This window comes from Protopterus annectens, chromosome 5.part1, assembly GCF_019279795.1.
Source record: "Protopterus annectens isolate FY-2018-M chromosome 5.part1, PAN1.0, whole genome shotgun sequence".
Classification (NCBI taxonomy): Eukaryota; Metazoa; Chordata; order Ceratodontiformes; family Protopteridae; genus Protopterus; species Protopterus annectens.
Genome location: NC_056736.1, coordinates 395,197,052 through 395,220,968, shown reverse-complemented (window position 1 = coordinate 395,220,968; position 23,917 = coordinate 395,197,052). Strand labels below are relative to the sequence as shown.

Below are 23,917 nucleotides of genomic sequence, written 5' to 3'. Positions count from 1 at the left end.
TATATATATATATATATATATATTTATTTGCTTATTTACACACACACACACACACACACACACACACACACACACACACACACACACACACACACACACACACACATATCTGAATTTTCTAATCATATATTAACCAGTACCCACAATTATAGCACCCTTTTGATATCTTTCAAAAGGGGATTGGAATATGACTTTTGGTCCTACTTGTGATAAGAAAGGTTCTAACAATCCATCAAATCAAAAAGACATTTTATTTCTGAAAAAACTTAATAATCTCTGATCATTTTGATCAATACAGAACTTTATATCCAGAGAGCAAAATATTTAACCTGTTTCCCATCACACAAAGCACAATTTAGGATGGATTTGTTTGTTTTGACAAAATCATGGTATAAATACACCCTAGATTTTATAACTGAATCGAGCTCCTTTTTAAAACTGTCTGATACACCTTAAAATTAAAACCCAAAAATCACATAATATAACTACTAACTGGATAATTAAATTATACTTTTTAAAATAACTGAACAAAATTGCTACAGTTCAAGATATTTTATGTATGCCATAATTCAGAATTAAACAGGATAATAATCTCTCTTTTAATTTAGTATGTGCAACTTAAAAAGTGATAGAATCCATTATTACTAAGGCATTACACCACAAAAAGTTATAAGGAGGAATAACTGTTCTGGAAAATAAAATAATTTGGCTAGGTAAAGCATTCCAGAGGAAATGAGATGATGGTAACTTAGAAGCATTAGAAGCAGCCCATTAAAAGTCTCTTCAAACACCTACTCAATATCTTTCTAGGTTCACAATTTTGTCTAGATTTGCTTACGGAACTAGGACTCCCTCTAAACATTTAGCTTGTTTACTGAAGGTACTGTAAAACACGCATCTAACAATATTTCTTCCATAAAAGGAAAGGGACGAGATGGGTTGCCAACTGGTTCATGGTAAGAGTTGTGGGAGCTAGGTCTGACTCTAAACCGGTTACAAGTGGTGTTCCCTAGGGTTCAGTCCTAGGACCCCTCCTGTTCGGCATATACTTCTCAGAGGTACAGGCAAGCACAGGAGGCCTATGGCTGACCAAGTTTCAAGATGACTGCAAACTAGGGGCTATAACTGACTCTCCGACTGACACAGACATCCTCCAAAAGGGTCTCACTGAGACAGATACCTGGTGTCAAAACCATGGCCTCAAGCTAAATGCCAAAAAGTGCATAGTCATCCCCTTTGGAAAAAAACAAAGTACATACAAACTATCACATAGGTGGTAGCCCACTAAATATGGAAGACGTAATAAGGGATCTGGGGACCCAAGTAGATAGTAACCTCTCCTTTGATAATCACATTGCCAAAGTGGTTAGAAAATCCTTCTATGTGGCCCACCTAATCACAAAAGAGTTTGCATCCAGATCAAAAGAGGTCATTAGGCCCCTCTACGCATCACTCATCAGACCCATCATAGAGTACAATGCCCCATTTGGGATGTACCTTACAAGACACCTGCAACAACTGGAAAGACCACAGACGTACCTCACCAAGAGGATCACTGGCCTCAAGCAGATACCCTATGCAGCTCGACTGAAGAAACTCCAGCTGTACTCAGTTGGATATCACCTACTCAGAGGTGATCTCTGCCTGACATACAAGGCCATGTCCAACCCAGAATTGATGAATATGCTCCACCTAAAGAAAACCATATCCCCTCGAGCCACACGCTCCAGGGATCTAAACCTCACCACAACAATAAATAGGACATGTTGGAGGGATAGATTCCTATCCCAGAGACTTCCCATGCTCTGGAACAAGATTCCAATCTACATTAGGCAGAGTTCCTCGCTAACCCTCTTCAAGAGAAACCTTGACGAGTGGATGGGAAGCAGAAAGTTTACCCCAGGGATCACTTCAATGGCTCTGCTGGACAGGGGCACAGGGAACTAATCTAAGGGAGCATCGAAAGCCAACACATTCTGGCTAGGCTTATAAATGCCTTCGGGCAGATAGCCTAGTACTTACCTATGAACCTATGAACCTAATTAATAAATCACTAGAAATCCCTGAGGTGTTTCACCAACCTTATAAACTGAAAAAAATAACAAGCCAGTGGTCAGCAGCACAGCATACATAAACCCCAATAATTCTCTCCAAGCGAACAATCACACAGTGTCTTTCTCCAAATAAGTAAACGCACAGTTCAGGTATAAAAAGTTTCCGTTTAATCACAACATATAAAATGGTAAGCACTTTCACCACAAACAATATATGGCTTCCACAGACCATCTTTTCGTCTTTCGTTTATGAATCAGAAATGACTCAAACCTTCTTGTGTTCTGACTGTCCTTCTCAAACATATCGGAAATATACAGTATATTTCAGAGCATTTGTTATAACTGTATTTGCTATAACCGATTTAAGTATTTTTTTCTGGATTTTTGAATATTTACTGCTTAGCGACTGCATCTTAGCCTGTTTATACAGCTCTGCATTCTATTTAAACTGTTTTTGTGTTGATTAACTGTTTTGCACTCTTAAAAAGTTATTTGTTGCTTAATTTTACCTGTAGGCTAACACACTCAAGTGTGCTAGCCACTTAAAAGCATTTATAGCATTTACTGTCTGTTTTTTCCTTGTCTCTGTAAAAAAAAAAAAAAAAATCTCTTGTTTTCCCACCTTACTGAACTAGAGTAGTCCAGTTTCAGAGTTGCTGATCCCTGGGCTTTGTTTTAGTTCCTGTTACTGATCCATTGCCTTATTAGGAAGGAGGGAAGTTTCTTTGCTTACCAGTGGGAGTGGGAAGCACTGAGCAGCCTTTTGTCCGAATTGGTGAAGTTTCAGCCAGAAACTAGTAGTCTATTGGTCGCTTTGGGCCAATTCCTAGCTCCTTTCAGCCCCTGCTATAAAACACGCTAAACACGTGTTTTCCAGCTTGTACCAACTCTGCACAGATCCTCGTGGTGGCCTGCAGAGTGATCCAAGCAGCAGAGAGCTAAAAGAGTGACTTTCTACCAGATATAAGTATTTTTGTGGCTTTCCCACTGTTATTAAGCTAGCGACTGCATTTCGCCTGTTTTACTGCTACTTTAAGTGATTTCTGCATTTTACACTGTTTATTGCACTTTAAGTTACTAATTGTTGCAAATTGTTTCTGTAGGCTACACACTAAAGTGCGCTAGCCGATTTACAGCATTTATAGCATTTACTGTCTGTTTTTTCCTTATCTCTGTAATAAAACAAAAATCTCTTGTTTTCCCACTTTACTGAACTAGAGTAGTCCAGTTTCAGAGTTGCTGATCCCTGGGCTTTGTTTTTAGTTCCTGTTACTGATCCATTGCCTTATTAGGAAGGAGGGAAGTTTCTTTGCTTACCAGTGGGAGTGGGAAGCACTGGGCGGCCTTTTTGTCCGATTTGGTGAAGTTTCAGCCAGAAACTAGTAGTCCATTGGTCGTTTTGGGCCAATTCCTAGCTCCCTTCAGCCCCTGCTATAAAACACGCTAAACTGTACTGCTGATCTAACCAGCATATCCTATAACTGAAAAGTTCATCTCTACTTGATTCCCAAGTAGACTATTCTCTATCTGTAAAGCCTAGCACTTACTCCTACAGTACTTGCACCTTGATAAAGCACTCTTATTATAGATAGTACCCCACCAGCCCAAAACCCACTTCCCCCCGAGTCCTTTGAAAGTTCCTTATCTACTACTTCTAGTATGTCGAGGGATCAGTTGCTAGTGTCCTCTCCAGCTCAACTGGTGAACCTGGGAATATTGAGGCAATGTTACAATTGCCTCATGTACACAGACAATCCTCTCCTTCTCCCACAAAACACAAATACATGCGAGAGATGCAACTATACGGCCAAACTGGAGGCTGAGCTCTCTCAACATAGGACTGGCAAGACCAGACAGGAGGAGAAGGCAACCACACACAATACATACCCAGTCACACATGGTACCATCACAACTTCAAATCATACACATACTCACACAAAGACATACTCGGAGGCTCTGGTCAAAATTTACCAAAACAGCAGAGGCCACCAAAGCAGACACCCAAACAAATACCACCTCACGACCCAACACATGCAACACATAGACCACACAGTCAGAGTGTCAAACAGTCACAGCCCTTAAGGCCAAACAAAATGCCAGACACACTTGTCATTGGTGATTCCATAGTCAGACACACTGACGTCCCGCCACCAGACTGAGTAAGGAGAAGGTCACAGTAAGCTGCCTGTCGGGCGCTAGAATCCGCCACATAACGCAAGCACTCAGGTCTCTCAACAGCAGGTACAAGTACGACTCAGTCATTGTCCACGCTGGTGTCAACGACCTGAGACGCACCTCCTTGGACTACATGAAAAGGGACGACGAGGAGCTCTCTGATTATGTAGCCCAGGCAGGTATGACCCTGACCTTGAGCAGTATCCTACCTTCACCTAGAATGATGCCACAATACAGTGATAAGATGATCAGCTTTAATAATTGGCTTAAATTCTGGTGTCATTCAAAGGGGATCCAATGTCTGTCTGCCTGGGATGACATGCTGGACAAGCCACGCTGCTTCGCAAGGGACGGCTTGCACCTGTCACCCCTGGGCTTCCGGATATTGGCAAAGGCTCTTGCCACCCCATAGTGCCTTTTTAGGCAAGGCTCAAATTCTAAACCTACCACCCTAGAACACCAAAAGGAAAAAACTAAGGGTAATGCTGCTCAATGCCAGAAGTCTCAATCTAAGATGCACGCACTCGAGGCCCTTCTCAATATGGAGAACATCGATGTCTGTGCTGTGACAGAAACCTGGTTCAAGGCTCCTGAGAGCACCCCAGCACTAACAGGTTTCACCTCATATCATACGTTCCGGCCCCAAAATCCGGACAACACCAAGAAAGGAGGGGGGGTGTCCATATTCATAAAGGACACCCACACCTCAAGGTTGGTGGCAACGCACGATGCATCTGAGACCATCCAGGTGCAATTAACCATAGGCAAGACTGCTCTGCAATTTGTAGCATGTTACAGGCCACCCTCTCAAACTCAGGAACCTCACATGGCCTTCCTGAAAACATTGGAGGGATAAATGTATCTCCAAACACCATCATACTAGGTGACTTCAACTACCCTAATATAGACTGGGAACACTACTCAAGCCCGAACACTCTAACCCAAAGATTCCTGGAGTTCATAAACTCAAATGCCATGGAACAACTAGTCACCATCCCCACAAGAGGTGAAAACATACTTGATCTCATCATCACGAACATGGGATCAAAATGTTCAACACCGGAAGTATACCCTCACTGGTGAGATCAGATCATAAACTAATCTCGCTGGAGGTCCTCATCCCGCCTCCACCTGAAACAAAAAGACCACAGTGAAAAACTTCTCAAAAGCCGATTTCACACTTCTAAAAACTAGTGTGGTCTCCTTTAAGGCCCCTGAGCCAGTGGTAAACATTACTCAAACCGCTGAATCACTTACAAATGCCTTCTACCAGCACCTACAGGACTGCATGGATCAGGCAATCCCAAACAAAACTAAGACTCTCTGTACCAAAGGCAAGCGTCCAGTCTGGTGGACCCCAGCCATAAACAAGCTCTACAACAAAAGGAGGAAGCTACTACAAGATAGAGCAAAATCCTTGAAAGGTAAGACACCTTTGATCATTATAAGTAAAAACTAAGAGCTCTCATAAAATCATCCAAGGCAAATTTTGAGAGAAAAATCGCCAAGGACTCTAAAGACAATCATAAGGCCTTCTTTAGCTATGTTAAAAACCTAGGAGGAAACTCCCAGATATGCTCAGAATTAGTTCAAAATGATGTGAAAATTACTGAACCTACACACATTGCTAACATACTGGCTGACAGGTTCAGTGCAAACTTCTCCCCCCCCCCCAAAAGGAGAGAAATCTATTCCCGAGGATTGTAGGCCCCCAAACAACTCCAACGCCCCGGGGAGAACTGCCCCCACCAATGCAAAAACACAGCATCCATGGGACCGGATGGTGTCCCCGGCTGTGTGCTTCATGAACTCAACGAGGAATTAAACCCACAGTTAGGACAGCTGTTTAATCTTAGCCTCACCTCAGGATACGTACCCAAGGAGTGGCGCACGGCGACTGTGGTCCCACTTCATAAGGGCGGTGCCTCCACAGACCCTGGAAATTACCGCCCCATTAGCTTGACAAGCCTTATCTGCAAAGCCATGGAGAGGATCATAATGGAACTCATAAATAAAGACATAGGGAACTTGCAGACTTTGGATCCAACCCAGTTTGGCTTTGTCAAAGGCAGATCCTGCCTCTTAAACTTGGTTGACTTTTTCGAGACAGTCACCAAGGCCATTGATGAGGAAAGGCAGTCCATACAGCCTACCTCGACCTGGCAAAGGCCTTGACACAATACCCCACTCAGGTATCATCGAAAAACTCATCAGCTTGAATGTAAACCCATACATCACAAGATGGGTTGCAAACTGGCTAAGCGACAGAACCCACAGGGTCAGAGTTGCTGGAGCCATGTCAGACTCAAAGCCTGTCACAAGTGGTGTCCCACAGGGCTCAGTCCTGGGTCCACTCTTGTTCGGCATCTACTTTTCTGAAGTACAAGCAAACACAGGAGGGTTATGGCTGACAAAGTTTGCAGATGACTGCAAACTGGGCCATAGTCGAAAACACATCTGACACAGATATCCTCCAGAAGGGCCTCACAGAAACGGATAACTGGTGCCAGAGCCATGGCCTGAAGTTAAACGCCAAAAATGCATAGTCATACCCTTCGGGAAAAACAAGGTTACCCCTAGCTACCATATAGGTGACAATCCACTGAGCACAGAAAAGTCATCAGGGATCTGGGGACCCAAGTTGACAGTAGTCTTTCGATTGACACTCATGTTGCTAAAGTAGTTAGGAAAACCTTCTATATCGCCCACCTGATCATGAAGGGATTCACATCTAGATCAAGGGAGGTCATCGTCCCCCTGTACTCATCACTCATTAGACCTATGATTGAGTACAATGCCCGTTCGAATGTATCTGACCAGACACCTGATGCAGCTTGAAAGGCCCCAAAAGTTCCTCACCAAAAGGATAAAGGGTCTCAAAAATATGTCTTATGCTGCCCGACTGAAAGAACTCCAGCTTTATTCAGTCTCATACCGCTTGCTCAGAGGTGACCTGTGCCTGACATATAAGGCCATGTCAAACCCAGATTTGATGAATATGCTTCACCTCAAAAATCTAGATCCCTCAGAACCACAAGGGCGGAGACTTAAACCTTGACACGGTTATAAATAGAACGTGCTGGAGGGACAGATTCATCACCCAGAGACTCCCTATGCTGTGGAACAAAATCCCGGTACATGTGAGGCAGAGCACCTCGCTGGCCTTGTTCAAGAGGAATCTTGACCAATGGATGGGAGATCGCAGATATACCCCAGGGATTACTTCAGTGTCACTGCTTGACAGAGGCACAGAAAAATGATAGGCATAGTTTTTATTCAAACTAAAGGGGTGGCGAAAGCCACATAACTATGGGCTAGGCTTATAAATGCCCTTGGGCAGATAGCCTAGTATGAACCTATGAACCTATGAACCTATATAAGTTCCATCAGTAATTGTGAATCTTCTTGCAAATTTTAATTCTATTGAAATAGTAGGCACAATTGCAAACACACTGGAAGCATATTTTATTCTGAAAGAATTAGTAGACTCTTTCTTATTACTTTAACTTAATACACCCCTGGCACAGGTGGCTTTCACATATAATTTTATAACAAAACATAAAATTAATTTTGTTCCAATTTTATTAAATTTATTTCACCATCTAAAACACTATGGAATATCAGATAAATATATGAATGAATCCAGAACCATTTCTGCTCATAAACAAAATTCAGACCCTATTTCATCAAGAATTACTATCCAATACCATTAATAAATTTTGCTATAGAAATGTATTCATCTATTCTACCTAAACATTTGTGCTTAGTGGTAACCTTACAATTTTTACACTTCTGTCTGGCTTTACAGAGGGAAAGTAGACACAAGAGCATAACATAATGTGCAGAAACATTTTATATCACATTCCTAAGCCAAATATATCCATATAAATATTTGCATTAGTTAACAGTAAAGCATTTGACCATGTGCATATATGATTTCTATATGCAGTACTTCACAAATTTGCATTTTCTGGAAAGTATATTTGAGCCCTAAATTTCTTATATGATACTACCTCAACATGCCATTACAATAAATAGGTGCCTCTCCACTCCATTTAAAATTTTAACTGGCACAGGACAGGGGTTCCCCTTTACCCTTTCCTTGGAACCTATCTTTCATAAAAATCACACAAATTTTGAATTGTACTGCCATAACCCATAGTAAATTGGAAGTAAATACAACTCTGTTTGCAGATGAAATATTATTATAATTTGCAGCACATACCCCTGTCAGAACCCACCACTGTATAGCACTGAAAAGCCTAAATTGGTTAGAACTGCCGTATCAACTAACATACACAACTTCTTACCACCTATAAAATTATCCAGCATCCATCTGCCTGTCCAGCACTAAAATACTTTCTACGCAGCTATGTTCCCAGTCAGTCACTGTAATCCAGTGACCAACTACTCATGTCTGTCTACAAGCCTAACATACCTGCTGGCATTGTCTGTACTCGTACAAAGTTGCTAAGACCTTATCTGTATCCATCAGGTCAATACCCTTGCACCATTCAAAACCACTCTGAAAGACCTCCTAGCTAAAATCTGACTCTGTTCCTGCTCAAATCCAGGATAAACTATATCCCTAAATGTGAATAAGTACCTTTTCATTCCTTATACCTCCTTACTCTCCCTTCCTGACTTACTTCCCTAGTGTTATTTCCCTTCTCTGACTTTCGCTCTAAATATACAATAACCCTGTTTTTCCCTCACTCCATATTGCAATTCATATTTGTATTAGACTAGTTTACCTTTACTTCCTCTACAAACTGTCTAAAGTTTATTTAAATATTACATGATAGTCATATACCTTGCATCAACTTTTAACCATTTTTTATATTGTCTAATTTGTTATAATTATTTAAACTGCAAATGTTTTGCTTTATTTTTGAAGATTGTAAAATTATTGCTATTAAAATGTTTTGTAATAATTGGGAGCTTTACTTCTTGAGCCTCCTCTGAAAAATGGGCTTCTCACCAGCTGGGTTTTCATAAATAAATATCTTTTTAATCCTAAAAAATCAATACCCCATATTCTTAAAACTATTGAAGGATATACTAAAGCATATAATTATAAACTTAATATGGATAAACCAACGTTATTTTCAGTAAATAGCAGTGATAGAAGTAACACATCTAACCTCTCACCAAAAAATTAACATTTCACTTGAAAAGGTAAAAGTATATTCCTGTTAAATGTAAGCCTGATTTAACTTAATTTACACATAACAACACAGGTCAAAATTATAGCAAAATTAAAAAAAGATATTGATGTCTAGTTTAAATTTAAATGCAGTCTTCATGCAAAAGCATCAGTCATAAAAATAAATATTTTTCTCAGAATCTTCTGTTTCTGCAATAACACAATCAACTGTATACACAAATATATATTTAATTTATTAAATAAAATGATATTATAAAAAATATGGAATAATAATATATCCAGAGTCAGCTTAAAAAAGCTATCCAATATAAAAACAAAGGAGGCCTGAACATCCCATGTATTAATATTTTCCATTTAACATCAAGAATAATCAAGTTATGGTCCTAATCTATGATCCTATGATCCTATGATCTGTGATCCTATACCCTGCCATTAACTGAGAAAACTACTCGGGTACCAACACCTTTTCCCAACGGTTCTTGGAATTCATAAATTCCAACGCCCTGGATCAACTAATCCATTGTCCCACCAGGGGCTCCAATATCCTAGACCTGGTCATTACCAACATGGGAGATAGATGCTCCACACCAGTGGTCACCACATCATTGGTCAGGAATGACCATAAGAAAAATCACCCTTAACATCCACATCCCACCCTCACCCCCCCAGTAAGGAAACCTCAGTAAAAAACTTCTGCAAAGCCAACTTCATGCTACTGAAGTCAGAAGTGACAAACTTCATGACACCCATGCAGACGTGATCTGAAAGTCTGACTGCTGAATTCTACACTAAGGCACTGTACGAGCACATCCACTCATGCATGAATCGTGCCATCCCAAATAGAACCAAGATGCTCTCCTCCAAAAAAAAGGAAGCCAGTCTGGTGGTCCCCTGCCATAAACAAACTTTACAACAGAAGGAAGAAACTGCTGCAGAAAAGAGGAAAATCTCAGGATGCAAAAAACTCCCTCACCAGCCTCAGTAAGAAGCCGAGATCCCTCATAAAATCCTCCAAAGCTAGTTACGAAAATAAAATTGCCAAAGATTCTAAAGACAACTATAAGGCATTCTATAGTTATGTCAAGAATCTAAATGGCAATGCTCAGATCTGCACTGAACTACAACAGAATGGCATTAAATATACTGATCCCAAGGATATTGCCAATATCCTGGCAGATCGATTTAGTGCCAACTTCACCCCCCTCTCACCCCCTAAAGGGTCCATCTCAATACCAAAAGATTGCCAAATTCTGGTAATCATGGCCACACAGGTAGAAACTGCACTCTCCAAACCTAAGAATACAGCATCCATGTGACCAGATGACATCCCGGGCTGTGTACTACATGAACTACAAAATGAACTGGCACCTCACCTAAGTGTCATGTTTAATCATAGCCTTACCTCAGGCTTCGTGCCCACTAAGTGGCGCACAGCTACAGTTATCCCACTCCACAAGGGGGATCCACCTTGGATCCCGCGAACTACCATCCCATCAGTCTGACGAGCCTGATCTGCAAGGGCATGGAACGCATTATCATGGAACTTATAAACAAAGACATTGGCAATCCAGCTCCAGACAAGTGACAAGTGGAGCACCTCCAGGTTCAGTCCTGTCACCACTCTTGTTTGGCATCTACTTCTCTGAAGTACAGGCCAACATTAAGGGACTGGCTAACAAAGTTCGCAGATGACTGCAAACTGGGAGCCATTACTGAATCCCCAAATGATGTGGATATTCTACAAAAGGGCCTTACAGAAACAGATGCCTGGTGTCAGAGCCATGGGCTCAAGCTCAATGCCAAGAAATGCATAGTTATCCCCTTTGGAAAAAAAACATGTACCCATGAATTACCACATAGGTGGCAGTACACTAAACATCAAAAGTGTGACTTAGGGACACAGGTGGACAGTGGTCTCGCCTTCGATAACCACATCGCCACAACAGTCAGGAAATCCTTCTATGTGGCACACCTCATCAATAAGGACTTTTCATACAGGTAAAAGGAGGTCATTGTCCCACTGTACTCATCCCTCATCAGACCCATTATAGAGTATAGTGCCCCATTTGGTATGTACACAAGACATTTGCAATAGCTGGAAAGGCCGCAGAAATACCTCACTAAAAGATGGGCCTAAAGCAGATGCCATATGCTGACCATCTAAAAAAACTCCAGCTATACTCTGTGGCATATCGTCTGCTCAGAGGCGATCTCTGCTTAACATACAAGGCCATGTCAAACCCTGAGCTGCTGGACATGCTCCACTTAAAGAAATCCCAATCCCTCAGAGCCACACGCTCCGGGGGTCTAAATCTTGCCATCACAATGAACAAAACATGCTGTAGGGATAGGTTCCTGACCCAGAGACTCCCCATACTCTGGAATAGACTGCCCATACATGTCAAGCAGAGCGCCTCCTTGGCCATCTTCAAAAGGAACCTTGATGATTGGATGGGAGATAGGAAATTCACCCCAGGGATCATGTCAGTCACCCTGCTAGACAGGGGTCCAGGGAAGTAAATATTGTGGGAAGAAATATCCAGGGAATTGTTATGGCTAGGCTTATGTAGGCCCTAGGGCCAAAAGCCTAGTACCAACCTATGAACCTATATCAGGTAACTACTGCCCCTCATCTAAATCAGTGTCCTTATGGATCTCTGCCATTAGAAAGCAGCTGTTAGAGATGTTTATTCATATCATTTCCAGACCCCCCAAAAAAGAAAAAAAAATGGCAATTCTCCCTATTTCCCCACTTACATTAATGTATTAATATGTATTATTATCTTCTCTTGAAAACAGCAAATTTTACTTGACAATACAAATATTTCCACTAACCACAGGATTCAAATGTACAGCACTGTGCAGATGTGCAGATTGCTCCACATCTGGAATAAAACACAGGCAGTGTTCTGATGTTCCACATCATAATGTGGTAGCTCCAGTTCTCATTCTTTAACTGCCTCACTATCCACAATTATAGTCAATCGTACCTCTCAGCTGTTCAGATTTCATAGAATGTCCAGATTTTTGCCTCATATTTTTGATCTGTTCAACATACAATGTGTGGTTTTCTTGCAAATATTTTAGGACTGACGTCAATAAATAATGGCAAACATACGAGTTTTAGACTTCATATTCTTCAAAAATTAACGCTAACATTAAGCTATTCGTCTAGCAACTTTCTAAATTTATACCAGCAATATTTAAAATATGCCCCTATTTTTGGTCTTTGATCCCTCCATTATTTTTGGCTTTGTCCAGATTTCGTACACTAAGACATTGAGAAGTATGTATCCAATTAGCACAGAATAATGTGCCAATCACAGAACATCTTCCAGAGGCAAAGTGACCAAAAACAACTCAGCTACAGTTTTCACACCAATGCAATACTTTGACATAGAATATCCCTGGGCACTTTATTCTTTGTTTTTGAAAAGAGAAGGAAGAAGGACTTCTGCAACATTTGTGTTGTGGATTTAGTATTTGGAACCAGTGAAGAGACAGTATAAGATATAATGGATTTCTTTAAAGGTCTGCTTGCTGCAGCAAAAATATGACTTGTGTGGTTGTCTGTTGTAATTTTTTTTTGTGCTGGATATAGCACTATGGCTGGCTAGAACCTGTGGCTTGAATTTAGAGCCATGTTGGTTCATATCTGCAGTGGTGTTTACCGTTTGTCTGTATTTTATTCTTTTTTTCAGTGCTTTGGGCTGCTGGTTTTGTTCGGATTGTCTTCTGCAAAGGACAAAACTGGACAGCTGCTAAGCCTGCTAATTTAACAATTAATTTACTTTTAGAAATATATGTTGGGGGGGGGTCTTTTGAAGTGTGCAGTCATACCCTGTCTAAGCTATCCCTCCTAAAAGTTTTAATTTTTCTGGTAAATCAGAGGGTCAGTTAATGTCAGGCATTTTTCTTCAAAAAACATATGTTGATGTACAATGTGTTATTCTCTTAACTTTCTGAGTGAATTATAAAATATTTTATTTATCCTTTGTTGATTGGGTTAGTCCAACTATGCTAGTGACCTCTTTTCAGGGGAGACCCAAAGTGGTAATTTGGCCGGGCCATCGAAAAACTTCCCCTGCTGTTTTTGATAGGTGTCATGAGATCTTTTACATTCACCTGAGCTACCACCAACTTAAGTGGATGGGTCTTCAGTTTAATGTCTCATCTGAAGGATGACACAGTCAGGAGTGCAACACCCCATTATGCTGCACTGCAGTGTCAGTGACTGATTTACATGGCATGGGAATAGAACCCACAGCCTTTTGCACTAAGGCAAGTATCTGTTGCACCACTGACACTGCCAATATATAAAAAGATATCCCTGATTTTGGGCCAGTTGTCCACCATGCATTGGTCTTTATTCTTTGAAAACTACTGTCTGAGACGTTGTTCTGGGGTATTATTGAGGTTGTAGTATGGAGAAGGGGAGACACTGTTTTGAAATGTGTAGGCATGCTTCTGAACTGACCCTGATGTTTGCCTGAAATATTTTTTGCTGTCGCCAGTGTAAAAGTTTTGATTTTTTTGCTACTTTGTTGAGGATTACATTCAGTCAATGTAATGTCATAATTTTGTTTCAGAAAGTGCATGCTGATACAAAACGTGTTGCTCTATTGACTTTCTAAGTGAATTAACATAATGTATAAAAAATATTCCTGGTTTTGCACCACTGTCCCCCATTATGCTTGGCATTTTCATACAGTCTTCAGCAAAGAAGTTGCACGTTATAAGGTAGTAATCTGCAGTTGTTTTGTTCTGATTTATAAATAAGGCAAGAGCATGTGGGCTGCTCTTCTGAGATCTGCATGCAGACTTCAGAAGTGTCCCTGGTTTTGCCTCAGAATTTTGCCCTGTCTCTTGTAAAAGTTTTATTTTTCTGGTAAATCATTGAGGATTAGCCAGTCAATGACAGATGTTAAAGCATCAATTCTTTCTGTTTCAAAAATGCATGCTGAAGCAAACTGTGTGATAGAGGAGTGTCATACTTTTTCTTTAGAAAATGCATGCTGATGCAAAATGCACCCTATTAACTTTGAAGGTGAATTAGAAAAACATGAAAAATTGTCCCTCATTTTGGGCCATTTTCCCATTATGTTTGGCTTTGTTCTAAAACCAGAAAGATAATAATAAGAACAACAACAATAACAACAACAACAACAATAATAACAATAACAATAATTACAACAATAATAATAATACCCGTTTGTTAACCAGGTACACCCATGGGAGACATAGCTCCTTTTCAGAGGTGGCCCGAGAACAATATCTGGTTCAGTGACTTACTCAGGGTCACATACTAGGGAAATGATTGCTGCGGGATTCAAACTCTGTACCACAGCTCACAGCCTTACCCCTCTGCCCTGACTGCCAGACAAAAGTTGGAGGACAACATGTTTAATGAAACATTGCTACTTGTGCTTTACCAATTAAGTCAAAGAAATATCTATAAGGGGATACTTATGTCAGCTGGTATTCTTTTATTTGTGTCTCTTCATTTTTAAATGGCAATTTTCTAAATAAAATGTTCTTAGGTAAATACTAGGCTAGCTGCCCTTGTGGACCATTTCACACCTAGTCAATTTTCCTTAGTGAGAATCAAACCCTGCATTTCCTATCTGTGAGGTAAACACCTTAACCATTATAACATACCCCAAACCCAAACTGATCCAATTAGGAGGTGTGTAAATAAAACCTTCTGCCTTCTGTACCAAAGGTGAGTCTGCTACCTATTGAGCTACTGAAACTGTTGCCATAGATAGTTTTCTATTTACTGTCTGATTTGTTCTACAGGAAAGGCTCAAAGACATGAGGTTGCTTTGTTTATCAGGTGCTGGTTTGTTTTTTGTCTGTTTGCAAATGCAGGTACCACTACCCTGTGAGATGAAAAAGTATCAGCAATCACTAAAACATATTAGCCAGAAGTGGACAACTGCTAGAAAACACTGGCTGGTGAAATAATTAAAGAAGCGGTATCTTGGACCTTCAGCAATGGGTGGCTGACTGACAGCAGTACGGATAACATGATGATGCCTGAACCCGTTTATGAAAGTCCATGAACTGATAATTTTGCCCAAATACCCAAGGCAAAACATGAAAATCCATACTCTAATTTTACATTCAGGACATTTTAATCTATAACTATACTGGCTTGCAGAGACAGCAGACACATCATCTTTAGCAACGTTCTACTTTAATTACCATTTACTGTGTAAGGATATTCCTATGCTGAAAGAACCTGGGAGGGATTGGCATTACCAGATTCCAAGGTAGCAGAAATCTGCATGTTCTCACATATGACCCCTTTTCATCTGAGATAGTAAGGGGAGATGGGAAATTCAACATTTAAGGAGTACCAAGGGCTATTATTGTAATAGTAATGAGCCGGTGGCCAGTTCCTTTAATGAAAACCATTGAATGATCCCTACAAAGTCCTTCTGCAGGCAATTTTGATGGTCTGTACATACAGAGGGAAACATCTGCTAGAAAACTAGTCAATAAAAAAGAAAGATGGGTGGTCAGAATGACCCCCTGGGGGACATTTGTGAGTAGGTCTTTGGATGTTTTTAACATGCACTTGATTTTACCAGACAGGATGCATTTGAAGAGGTGATTGTTAAATCAGTCAAGAATGTTGCATGAGAGATTTGTTAGATACAGTTCACAGTATAGTGGCTTATAATGTCAAAGACTATTTTTTTGTTATAAAACTGCCTGTTATTAATTTTTTCTCCTTGATTTTTCCTACATTAAAAGACAAGCCAGCACAGATTGCTTTAACATTCTCTGAGTTCACCAGAGTTGTAACACTATGCCATATTTATCAAGACAGTAATAAATTGATATTTGTGAACTTTACAAAGTGATGAGAAAATTGATATAGGTCTAAAGACACCAAGGACAATCATCTTTTACCCTTCAGGTAAAGAGAAGCCAGTAGTAATTTTCTCTATTACTGACATGGTTCTGGAAGTATCATAAAGGATGAAAATAAATGACAAATACATCAGATGGAAATCTTTAGTAATTAAAGGTGCAGGCTGCCCTTCCAGGCCAGCTCTGATTCTGCAGGTCTCCTTAGCAGATTGTTAACTAGAAGAGCATTAATATGGTAGATGGGTGTGTCGTGGTAAGAACCTGGAATACTGTCATTACTGACACTAAGCACACAGGACAAAGGGCCCCGAAGGAGTCAAGAGTATGCATATTAGGATGGGCCCTAGTACTTTGGCTATTTCCAAACCTTTGGGGCTGAAAAAACAGAAACAAATGTGATTATCCCTTGTGTAGAAAGGTTGCCACATTTTATTTCTCTTCTGTGTCCAAGTCTGTGAATATCTGGTAAATTTCAGAACTATAGGTTTCTTACCATGCTTTCCAAATTTCAATGCCATGACTTATTTCCATGTTTGAATTTTGGTTCACTTCCTTTGAAAAACACTTGTCATCAGTGGCATTTATTTAGTTTGTTATTTTTTTGCATGATTTAAAAATGTTCCTCCTCTAAATTAGTTAAAACAGTTTTAATGTAAGATATTGCTTGAATTATATTTTCTCAGCATAAAACTGTACCTCAGTCAATGGAATTAGATCTGGACTAAGGTTTGCTTTACAACAGAAAGCTGCCTTCCTGAAATAATTATAGTAGATTTTATTATTTTACAAGTCCAGGTGGTCATTCACATAGCTTTCAACCTTCAGTCTACCAGACAACAAATAATGCCTTTCAGAATGTAGAACAATCAGAACACGCAACACTTGTTAGCAACTTTAGGAAGCTCAAAGCATGGCTACTTGCACTGTTATGCTAGCAAAAGGTCTTGTTAATCACATTGCTGTTGTTGTCAATGTACCAGAAAAAAAAATGTTTACCAGTAAATGTGCAACATTCTCTTTTGTTGCAGTATCTGTTTTTTTTTTATAAAGTAATGTGTTTTTATGAAGCGGCATATCGAAATACATAAAATAACTACAGATAGGTTGAAAAGTGGGTTATATGTTTCTCAGTGGTATGCTATGGCCAACTGTAACAACTTTGCAAAGAAACATATTTTGCACAATTTCTACCCCCCCCCCCCCAAGTCATAGAAGATAACATATGGTTGAGGGAATGATTACTCCTCTGTACCTTGAAGCAGGGGAGGTATTGATTACTTTTTGTATACAGGACTATGAGCTTAAAAAATTGGTGTGTGTGTGTGTGTGTGTGTGTGTGTGTGTGTGTGTGTGTGTGTGTGTGTGTGTGTGTGTGTGTGTGTGCACAGACCAAGTCATGGGGTCAGCTGTGAGTGAAACTAAGAGGAATTCAGTGTCTTCAGTACACTTCATGAACGAAACACAAATATACATACTTGTTCTGCCACAAATTTTCTCCGATCTTGAGCTCCCAGCATTAATGAGAACACTGAGAAGTTAATACCACAGCTATTCAACATGAACTTCCCAACCCCACCCCAGGATTAAATGTCCAACTTTCTACAATCTAGCAAGTTGGTAATAAATTACAGATAAGTAAAACTAATCAGTGCTGATGAAATGTGCCATACATACAAAAGCAATTCATGTAAACTCAGGGTTTGTTTTGACCATGCAATCTAAATAGAAAGGATTTTCAGATTTTGCTTTGTTTTCCCTTCCATGGCTTTCCCTTCAGTCTTCAATCTGTACATATAGATACATAAGCGCTTAACATCTGCATTGACAAATATAGTCAGGAAACCCTGCTACCATGGATACTGAAACAATACATGAGAAAAGTGCAAACTGCTCCATTCATCTAAATGGAGTGCTAACTGCAGGCCTTTCTAAATAGTAGGCTAGGTGATTCCTTATACAAATGCTTTCATTCTGAATAATTAATACATCTGATTCATCTAGCTGATGATTTTGGAGAGCATGGCTGTCTATAAACCTGAATGTGCATTGAGAGAACTTGGCAAAAATGCTCATTATTCATCACCTACATGCAAATACCAAGGGAAAAAAGAAACTGCTGAGAGTCTTGAAAACAAGCTGGTATGTATTTTACAGTGATGATACCATGAAATGTATACAATAACTACAGAGAGGCTATTTGTTTTACATCGTTATATGACTTATTGAAAAAAGATAAATCTTGAATGCAACAAATCATACTGATGGTACAGATTGAAACCAGTAAATACATTGTGAATGATGCTTATTTGCTTGTTTTTCTAAATACAAACTATGCAAGCATCAAATGAAACACTGAAAGGACTCCTAGAGGTTAACTTATTTCCCATTTAGAAACTGTAAAAAATACTAGCTCATGTTTATTTAACACAGATTAACAGTGAGTTATTCAATAAAGCCTAATTGGCATCACAAGTGACAGACGATCCTGTGACACAGTGTATTTATCATTGAATGCATTATTTTTAAGTCAGTCTTAATGTGGCTTCAGTATAAGAAATGACATAGATGAGACCCTCTTGCAGAAAACAGTTACAGAACTTTAGGAAATACTAGGAATATACCATGAACTCACACTTTTCCCATTCAGACATTGGTAGTTGCAGTAGTGGCATTCCCTATAGTTCACCTGTTTAACCTCATTAAAGTATTTCTCTGGCATTTATACATTCTTTCAGCAGGCCAGAAAATGACAACACATCTCTGCAGCAGTGGTGTTACTGTGCACCATAAAATGCAACTACATGTATACGGCACAATGCTAACCATCACTCTCTTACTTAATACATTTCTAACTTATCAATGTCCTTTGACTCCTGGGATATAATATCCAGCCCCCTACATCCAAATGCAGTCTTTAACTGCACTAACTTTGTAATTAAGGTTTTAGTAAGACTACTGGAACCAGAAGTATTCTTAGTTTAAACATTTAAAAATGCAGATTAATTTCTGAACTCAAATCAGTTATGTAATGGGTAGCATTGCTTTTTTTCTGCATGGATGTTAACTTTTTTATACTGCCTTGCTGAACGGGTTGCTCTCGTGTAGCTTTTCTTACTCAAACATTTAAGCCACGTTATTGCTTACAATAAATATTCAGCAACAAGATTCAAACTCCCATAAGTTCATTATAAGACAAGAGCTAGTGCATTTCATTCTGTATTGTTGAACATACATTGTTGAAATCAGGCTCTACTACCGTAAAGAGTCAGTTACTGCTGCAAATTTTCCTGATGTCATAATCATCTATATGATATCAGAGCCATTTCTATGGCAACAAACTGCAACGCCACAGATGATGGGTCATGAACATTTTCAGGAAAAGGATACAAAACAGATTAACATGAACACACAGAAAATAGATAGCTCTCATTTAGTAAAAATATATTTTGTATCAGAAAGCAGAAGACCTAACCCCTTCAGGTTTAGAAGACATCTACACTTCTGAGATTTGATAATGACAACAAGCTATACGGAGCTACAAAGTAATGACTCTCTTTTCACACTTTTGATAAAATTGTGCTAATATCAGAATCATAAACATATCTGCAGTCCACACAGCACATAGATACATATCAAGGAAAAGCAAACCATGGCGGAACTGCTGCCCTCCCATGTCTGTTGCTGAGCCCACCTATTCAAATCAAGACAGCACATTCCATCAATGAAAGTCTATATGGTGCTAGTAACACCCGAGACGACATCAATGCTACAAATTCACAAAAAACAACATGCAATGGTTTCATACTCTCTCTTCTTTCTTAGAATCTTGCACCACAGTGATGGCTGCCAAAATACCTGGAGAATCAGAAATGCTGAAGAATGCTCAGTGAAAAAAGAAACAGACTATTTGGGTTCTGATGTTTCGTTGGAAACAAAGATGAGTTAGCTTATGATACACAAGATCGCCTCTGCATAACCATCAGTGTTAACAAAATAAGGATTTCACCTGCATTTTAACACTACATAATCGCCTTCATTTCCAGCATTACAATCCAATCTGACAGCTCTAAGCCAATGCATACAGCCTGCCCTCCATAGCATAAAGAGAAATGAATGACTGCAAGAAAAACGAGACAAGACCTTCCTCCACAAAGTCAAAGAAACAGGCAGTCTTCATTTTTTTCAGGTTAACATAAAGTCAGAATGGATAAATGCACTAATTAACTAGATGGCATTAATTTAGCAAATGAATTTCAAGTAAATTATTTTTCTATAGCAAGCAACCACTTGTTATTTCTATTTCTAATCACAACAGCAGTAGGTGTCTTCATTTGTTATTGTCTTGACAGCCTTCATAGTTGTGCACAGTAAGTACCTTCCTAAAGGCTAAACATTCAAGGCTCCCAGTGAATATTTGGATAATAAGTCTGGGGAATATACCATTAAGGATCATAAGAATGTAATAACATATCTAGCATGAATGACGTAAACATGCTTTTGGGCAGAATGAGTCAAGGCATACAGAACACAATCAATACTATTTATTTGTTTTTTGTTTACCCAATAAATATTCTGAGCAAATATGCTTCCCATTTAAAGACAAGGCCTGGATCTGGAGAAGTACACTAACAGCCAAGTTTCATGATAAACAAGCAATAAATAAACAGCATAAAATGTGGAGATCTGGCCTGACAGAATTTTGGGGACAAGCTAGCAGTCACAAGATCAACCTGAAACGGGATGATACAAAGAATGGGGAAAAAAGAGCTGGCAAAGTGTGGCAACTAGGTCTGCAAGAATTTCAGAAACTGGGGAGAATGGATTGTTGCTATTACAGAAACAGACATTAGGGAGACTGGATAGGGCGTGTGCAGGAAAATCCTGATTGAAATACAAGGACAAGAGTTTAGTTTTTTTAAGCATGAAACATGAAAGACAGACAAACTGGAAGTTCGGATGCAAAACAATTCCAACAGAAATTCTAGAAACAAGCTGGCATTGAGTTTGGCAACTAGATTTTAAATAGACACATAAAGTAAAGGATGGTGCCATATAGGGATATAACATACTGAGCTTGGAAAACAGTTTATTAAAATATTATGAGGTAAATAGTGTGGACTAGCTTAGTAAGGATAGCAGAAAAATGGAGACGTAGACAAGACACTAAGAATGTGAATACAGAGACAGGACTGGCAGAAGATGTTGGGTAAGATTGCAGTAAATATTAAAAACACAGAAGCAATTGGATTTCTATAGAGAACTGTTTACAGAAATCTTGTGGATGGTTTACACAGTGTAACATTTTAAATTAAACCAGAAGTGATCTCACATAATAAGAGAGCAATTAAGGTTACTGTGGGAACTCAGTCAGTAAGGGTGCGGGGTTATTGCTGCAGAACTTGGGGACTAAATAAATGACACTCACAAGAATGGACAATGTTGTTAGGGGACACTACTTATAACATGTGGTAGAGAGGCAGGAATATATTGACATGAAGGGTTGATGGCCAGATCCACAAGGGCTGCATTTCTGCAAGAATATGAGGTCTACAATAAAATGGATCTGATTATCAAAACAGTATGATGGATGTGAATCAGATCAGCACAAGTCTTAAGGATGCTGGCAAAAAATAGCAGGAATTGAGAAACATGAATTACTGGATGAGGCAGGTGTGGTATTACATAAAAAAATCACATTGTCACACACATTGACACAGTCTCCAGTAGACTGCGATGGGCTATCTCGACGTGGTGGGTTAAGTAGACTGAAGTGTGCCGACTATATCAGAAGGAGAATGTGACGTTATGTCAGTAAGAAGGGGACACCGGCAGGAACGGTATGCATGAAGTGGTACCCGACTGCTTCTACCTAGATGTCCATCTGATACTGAGTAGTGAGGCACTGAAATGCAATCAGTAGGAGATATCGGGTAATGGCGAACAGTGAACGATTGATGAAAGCTGCCACCTCCTGTGCCAGCAGCGGGTATACAGGGGTGTACACCCCTCTACAGTATATACCTCTATGGATACCAAAACAACCACACCTCTTTACCTTTCAAGGCATTCTGCTGATACGTACCCTCTTCAACAGAATAGCTTGTAGCTAGTATCATTATGTACCCTTTTAACTACGCCCTCATCAATGCAACACGTTTTGGGGTGGGTTAACCCGACAGAATATAACATGAAAAATGTTTCCAGAGTAAGCAACACAACCAAATGTACCACTGTCCGCAGTGCAATCTCCCATCACAGATTCCAAGGTTGCATATCAATTAGTGAAGCAAAAGTTTCTCCCCCTCCCCCAAAATGCAGCACTAGCTGGTGTGACTTGGGTACTCACGCACTGCCTCCTGCTTCGGATCCAGGTTAGTGATGACATCCTGGTGGACTCGGTTGAGCCTGCCTTGCAGTGCCCAGACCCGCTGGCTGCCGGCTTTTATCTCGTTCTCCAGCTCCTGAAAGAGGGAGCAGGCGTGCCGCGCCAGGTCGGAGAGCTGCCGCAGGGTCCGGCACAGAGCCACGCTGCCCACCGAGGACAGGTCCTCGTACAGCCGCCCCTCCTCGCTGGGGATGGCATGCCTGCAGAGCAGCTGCGGTTCCAGAGTCCGCTTATAGAAGGGCATGGTCCAGGCTGGTATGTAGAAAAGGACTCCAAAATTAAAGCCGATCCAAAGGAGTAAACAATCCGGTACTCTCCCAGTCCCATTGATTCAGTGCCCAGGTCCCGAATGCTGGCTGCCCTGTCCCATGATGTCCCCCTTTTCCTCACTTGCTGTGGGTCACAGTTAGTTTGAAAGTAAAGCAACCGCCTGCTTGCTTGCGCTGGCTCTCTGATCCCCGCGTCCCTTAGATCTGCAGTTGCCTCCTCGCAGATTTTTTGCTTTCCTTTCCCCTATAGTTGAGGTGGATTTAAAACGATACTGGCAAATGCCGGAGTGAGGATTCGTGGACACTGGATCTGGAGCTAAGCGGCTGCTGGAATTTTACCACCACTAGGAGGCGGAAATGAGCCGAGAGGCTGACTGGGTTATCGCCCGGCTTGAACGGCACTGAAACAAGGAGCAGGTTGGATTTAGTTTCAACTGCTGGTTTATTCGTAGGGAGTCAGCGCGAACTTCATACAACTTCGCCTGTTAGTGGGTGATAAGTAACTTGTAAATACTGTGAAATGAAGAAAAGGGATACCCACTGCCCCAGATAACACTAACCCCCACCCACCAGGCATTAGCAAACTAATCACAGATTAAAAACTTAACACCAGCATTAGGTATTTCGTTGGAGTTACAGTCAACTATTGACATTTGCTAGTTCACTAGGCTGAATCACTTCTGTGGAACTTTGTGAGAAATCTCGGGAAATTCTTACATTTTTCCTTTTGAAAAACATTTACAACAATGAGGGTGGGGCGTCATATTTGTAGTATTATGTTTGTTATCCTGCTTTTGTACATTCCTTCCTTTTTAAGTATCTCATAAAATATTTCACTGTGTATTTCATTCACCAACCTGTCAGCACACATTTACTATTACAGCAACAGTGAGGCGTTCACACAAAACATACATTACTACCTGTGCCTTACCACGCAGGACAATCTCTGTTTGCATTATTTGTGTCACAAAAAAAGTGATACGTA

The 23,917-nt window shown here is 40.1% G+C and overlaps 1 protein-coding gene across 1 annotated transcript in view; it reads right to left on the bottom strand.

Annotated features, from left to right (window-relative positions):
- The window catches only part of NHS (NHS actin remodeling regulator), a 1,450,195-nt gene extending 1,427,037 nt beyond the window's left edge, over positions 1–23,158 (bottom strand). The window contains exon 1 of the mRNA XM_044073055.1: positions 22,625–23,158. Within this exon, the coding sequence (XP_043928990.1) occupies positions 22,625–22,907 (283 nt within the window). The 5' untranslated portion in view covers positions 22,908–23,158. The remainder of the gene's footprint in view (positions 1–22,624) is intronic.
- Between the last annotated feature and the right edge of the window lie 759 nt (positions 23,159–23,917).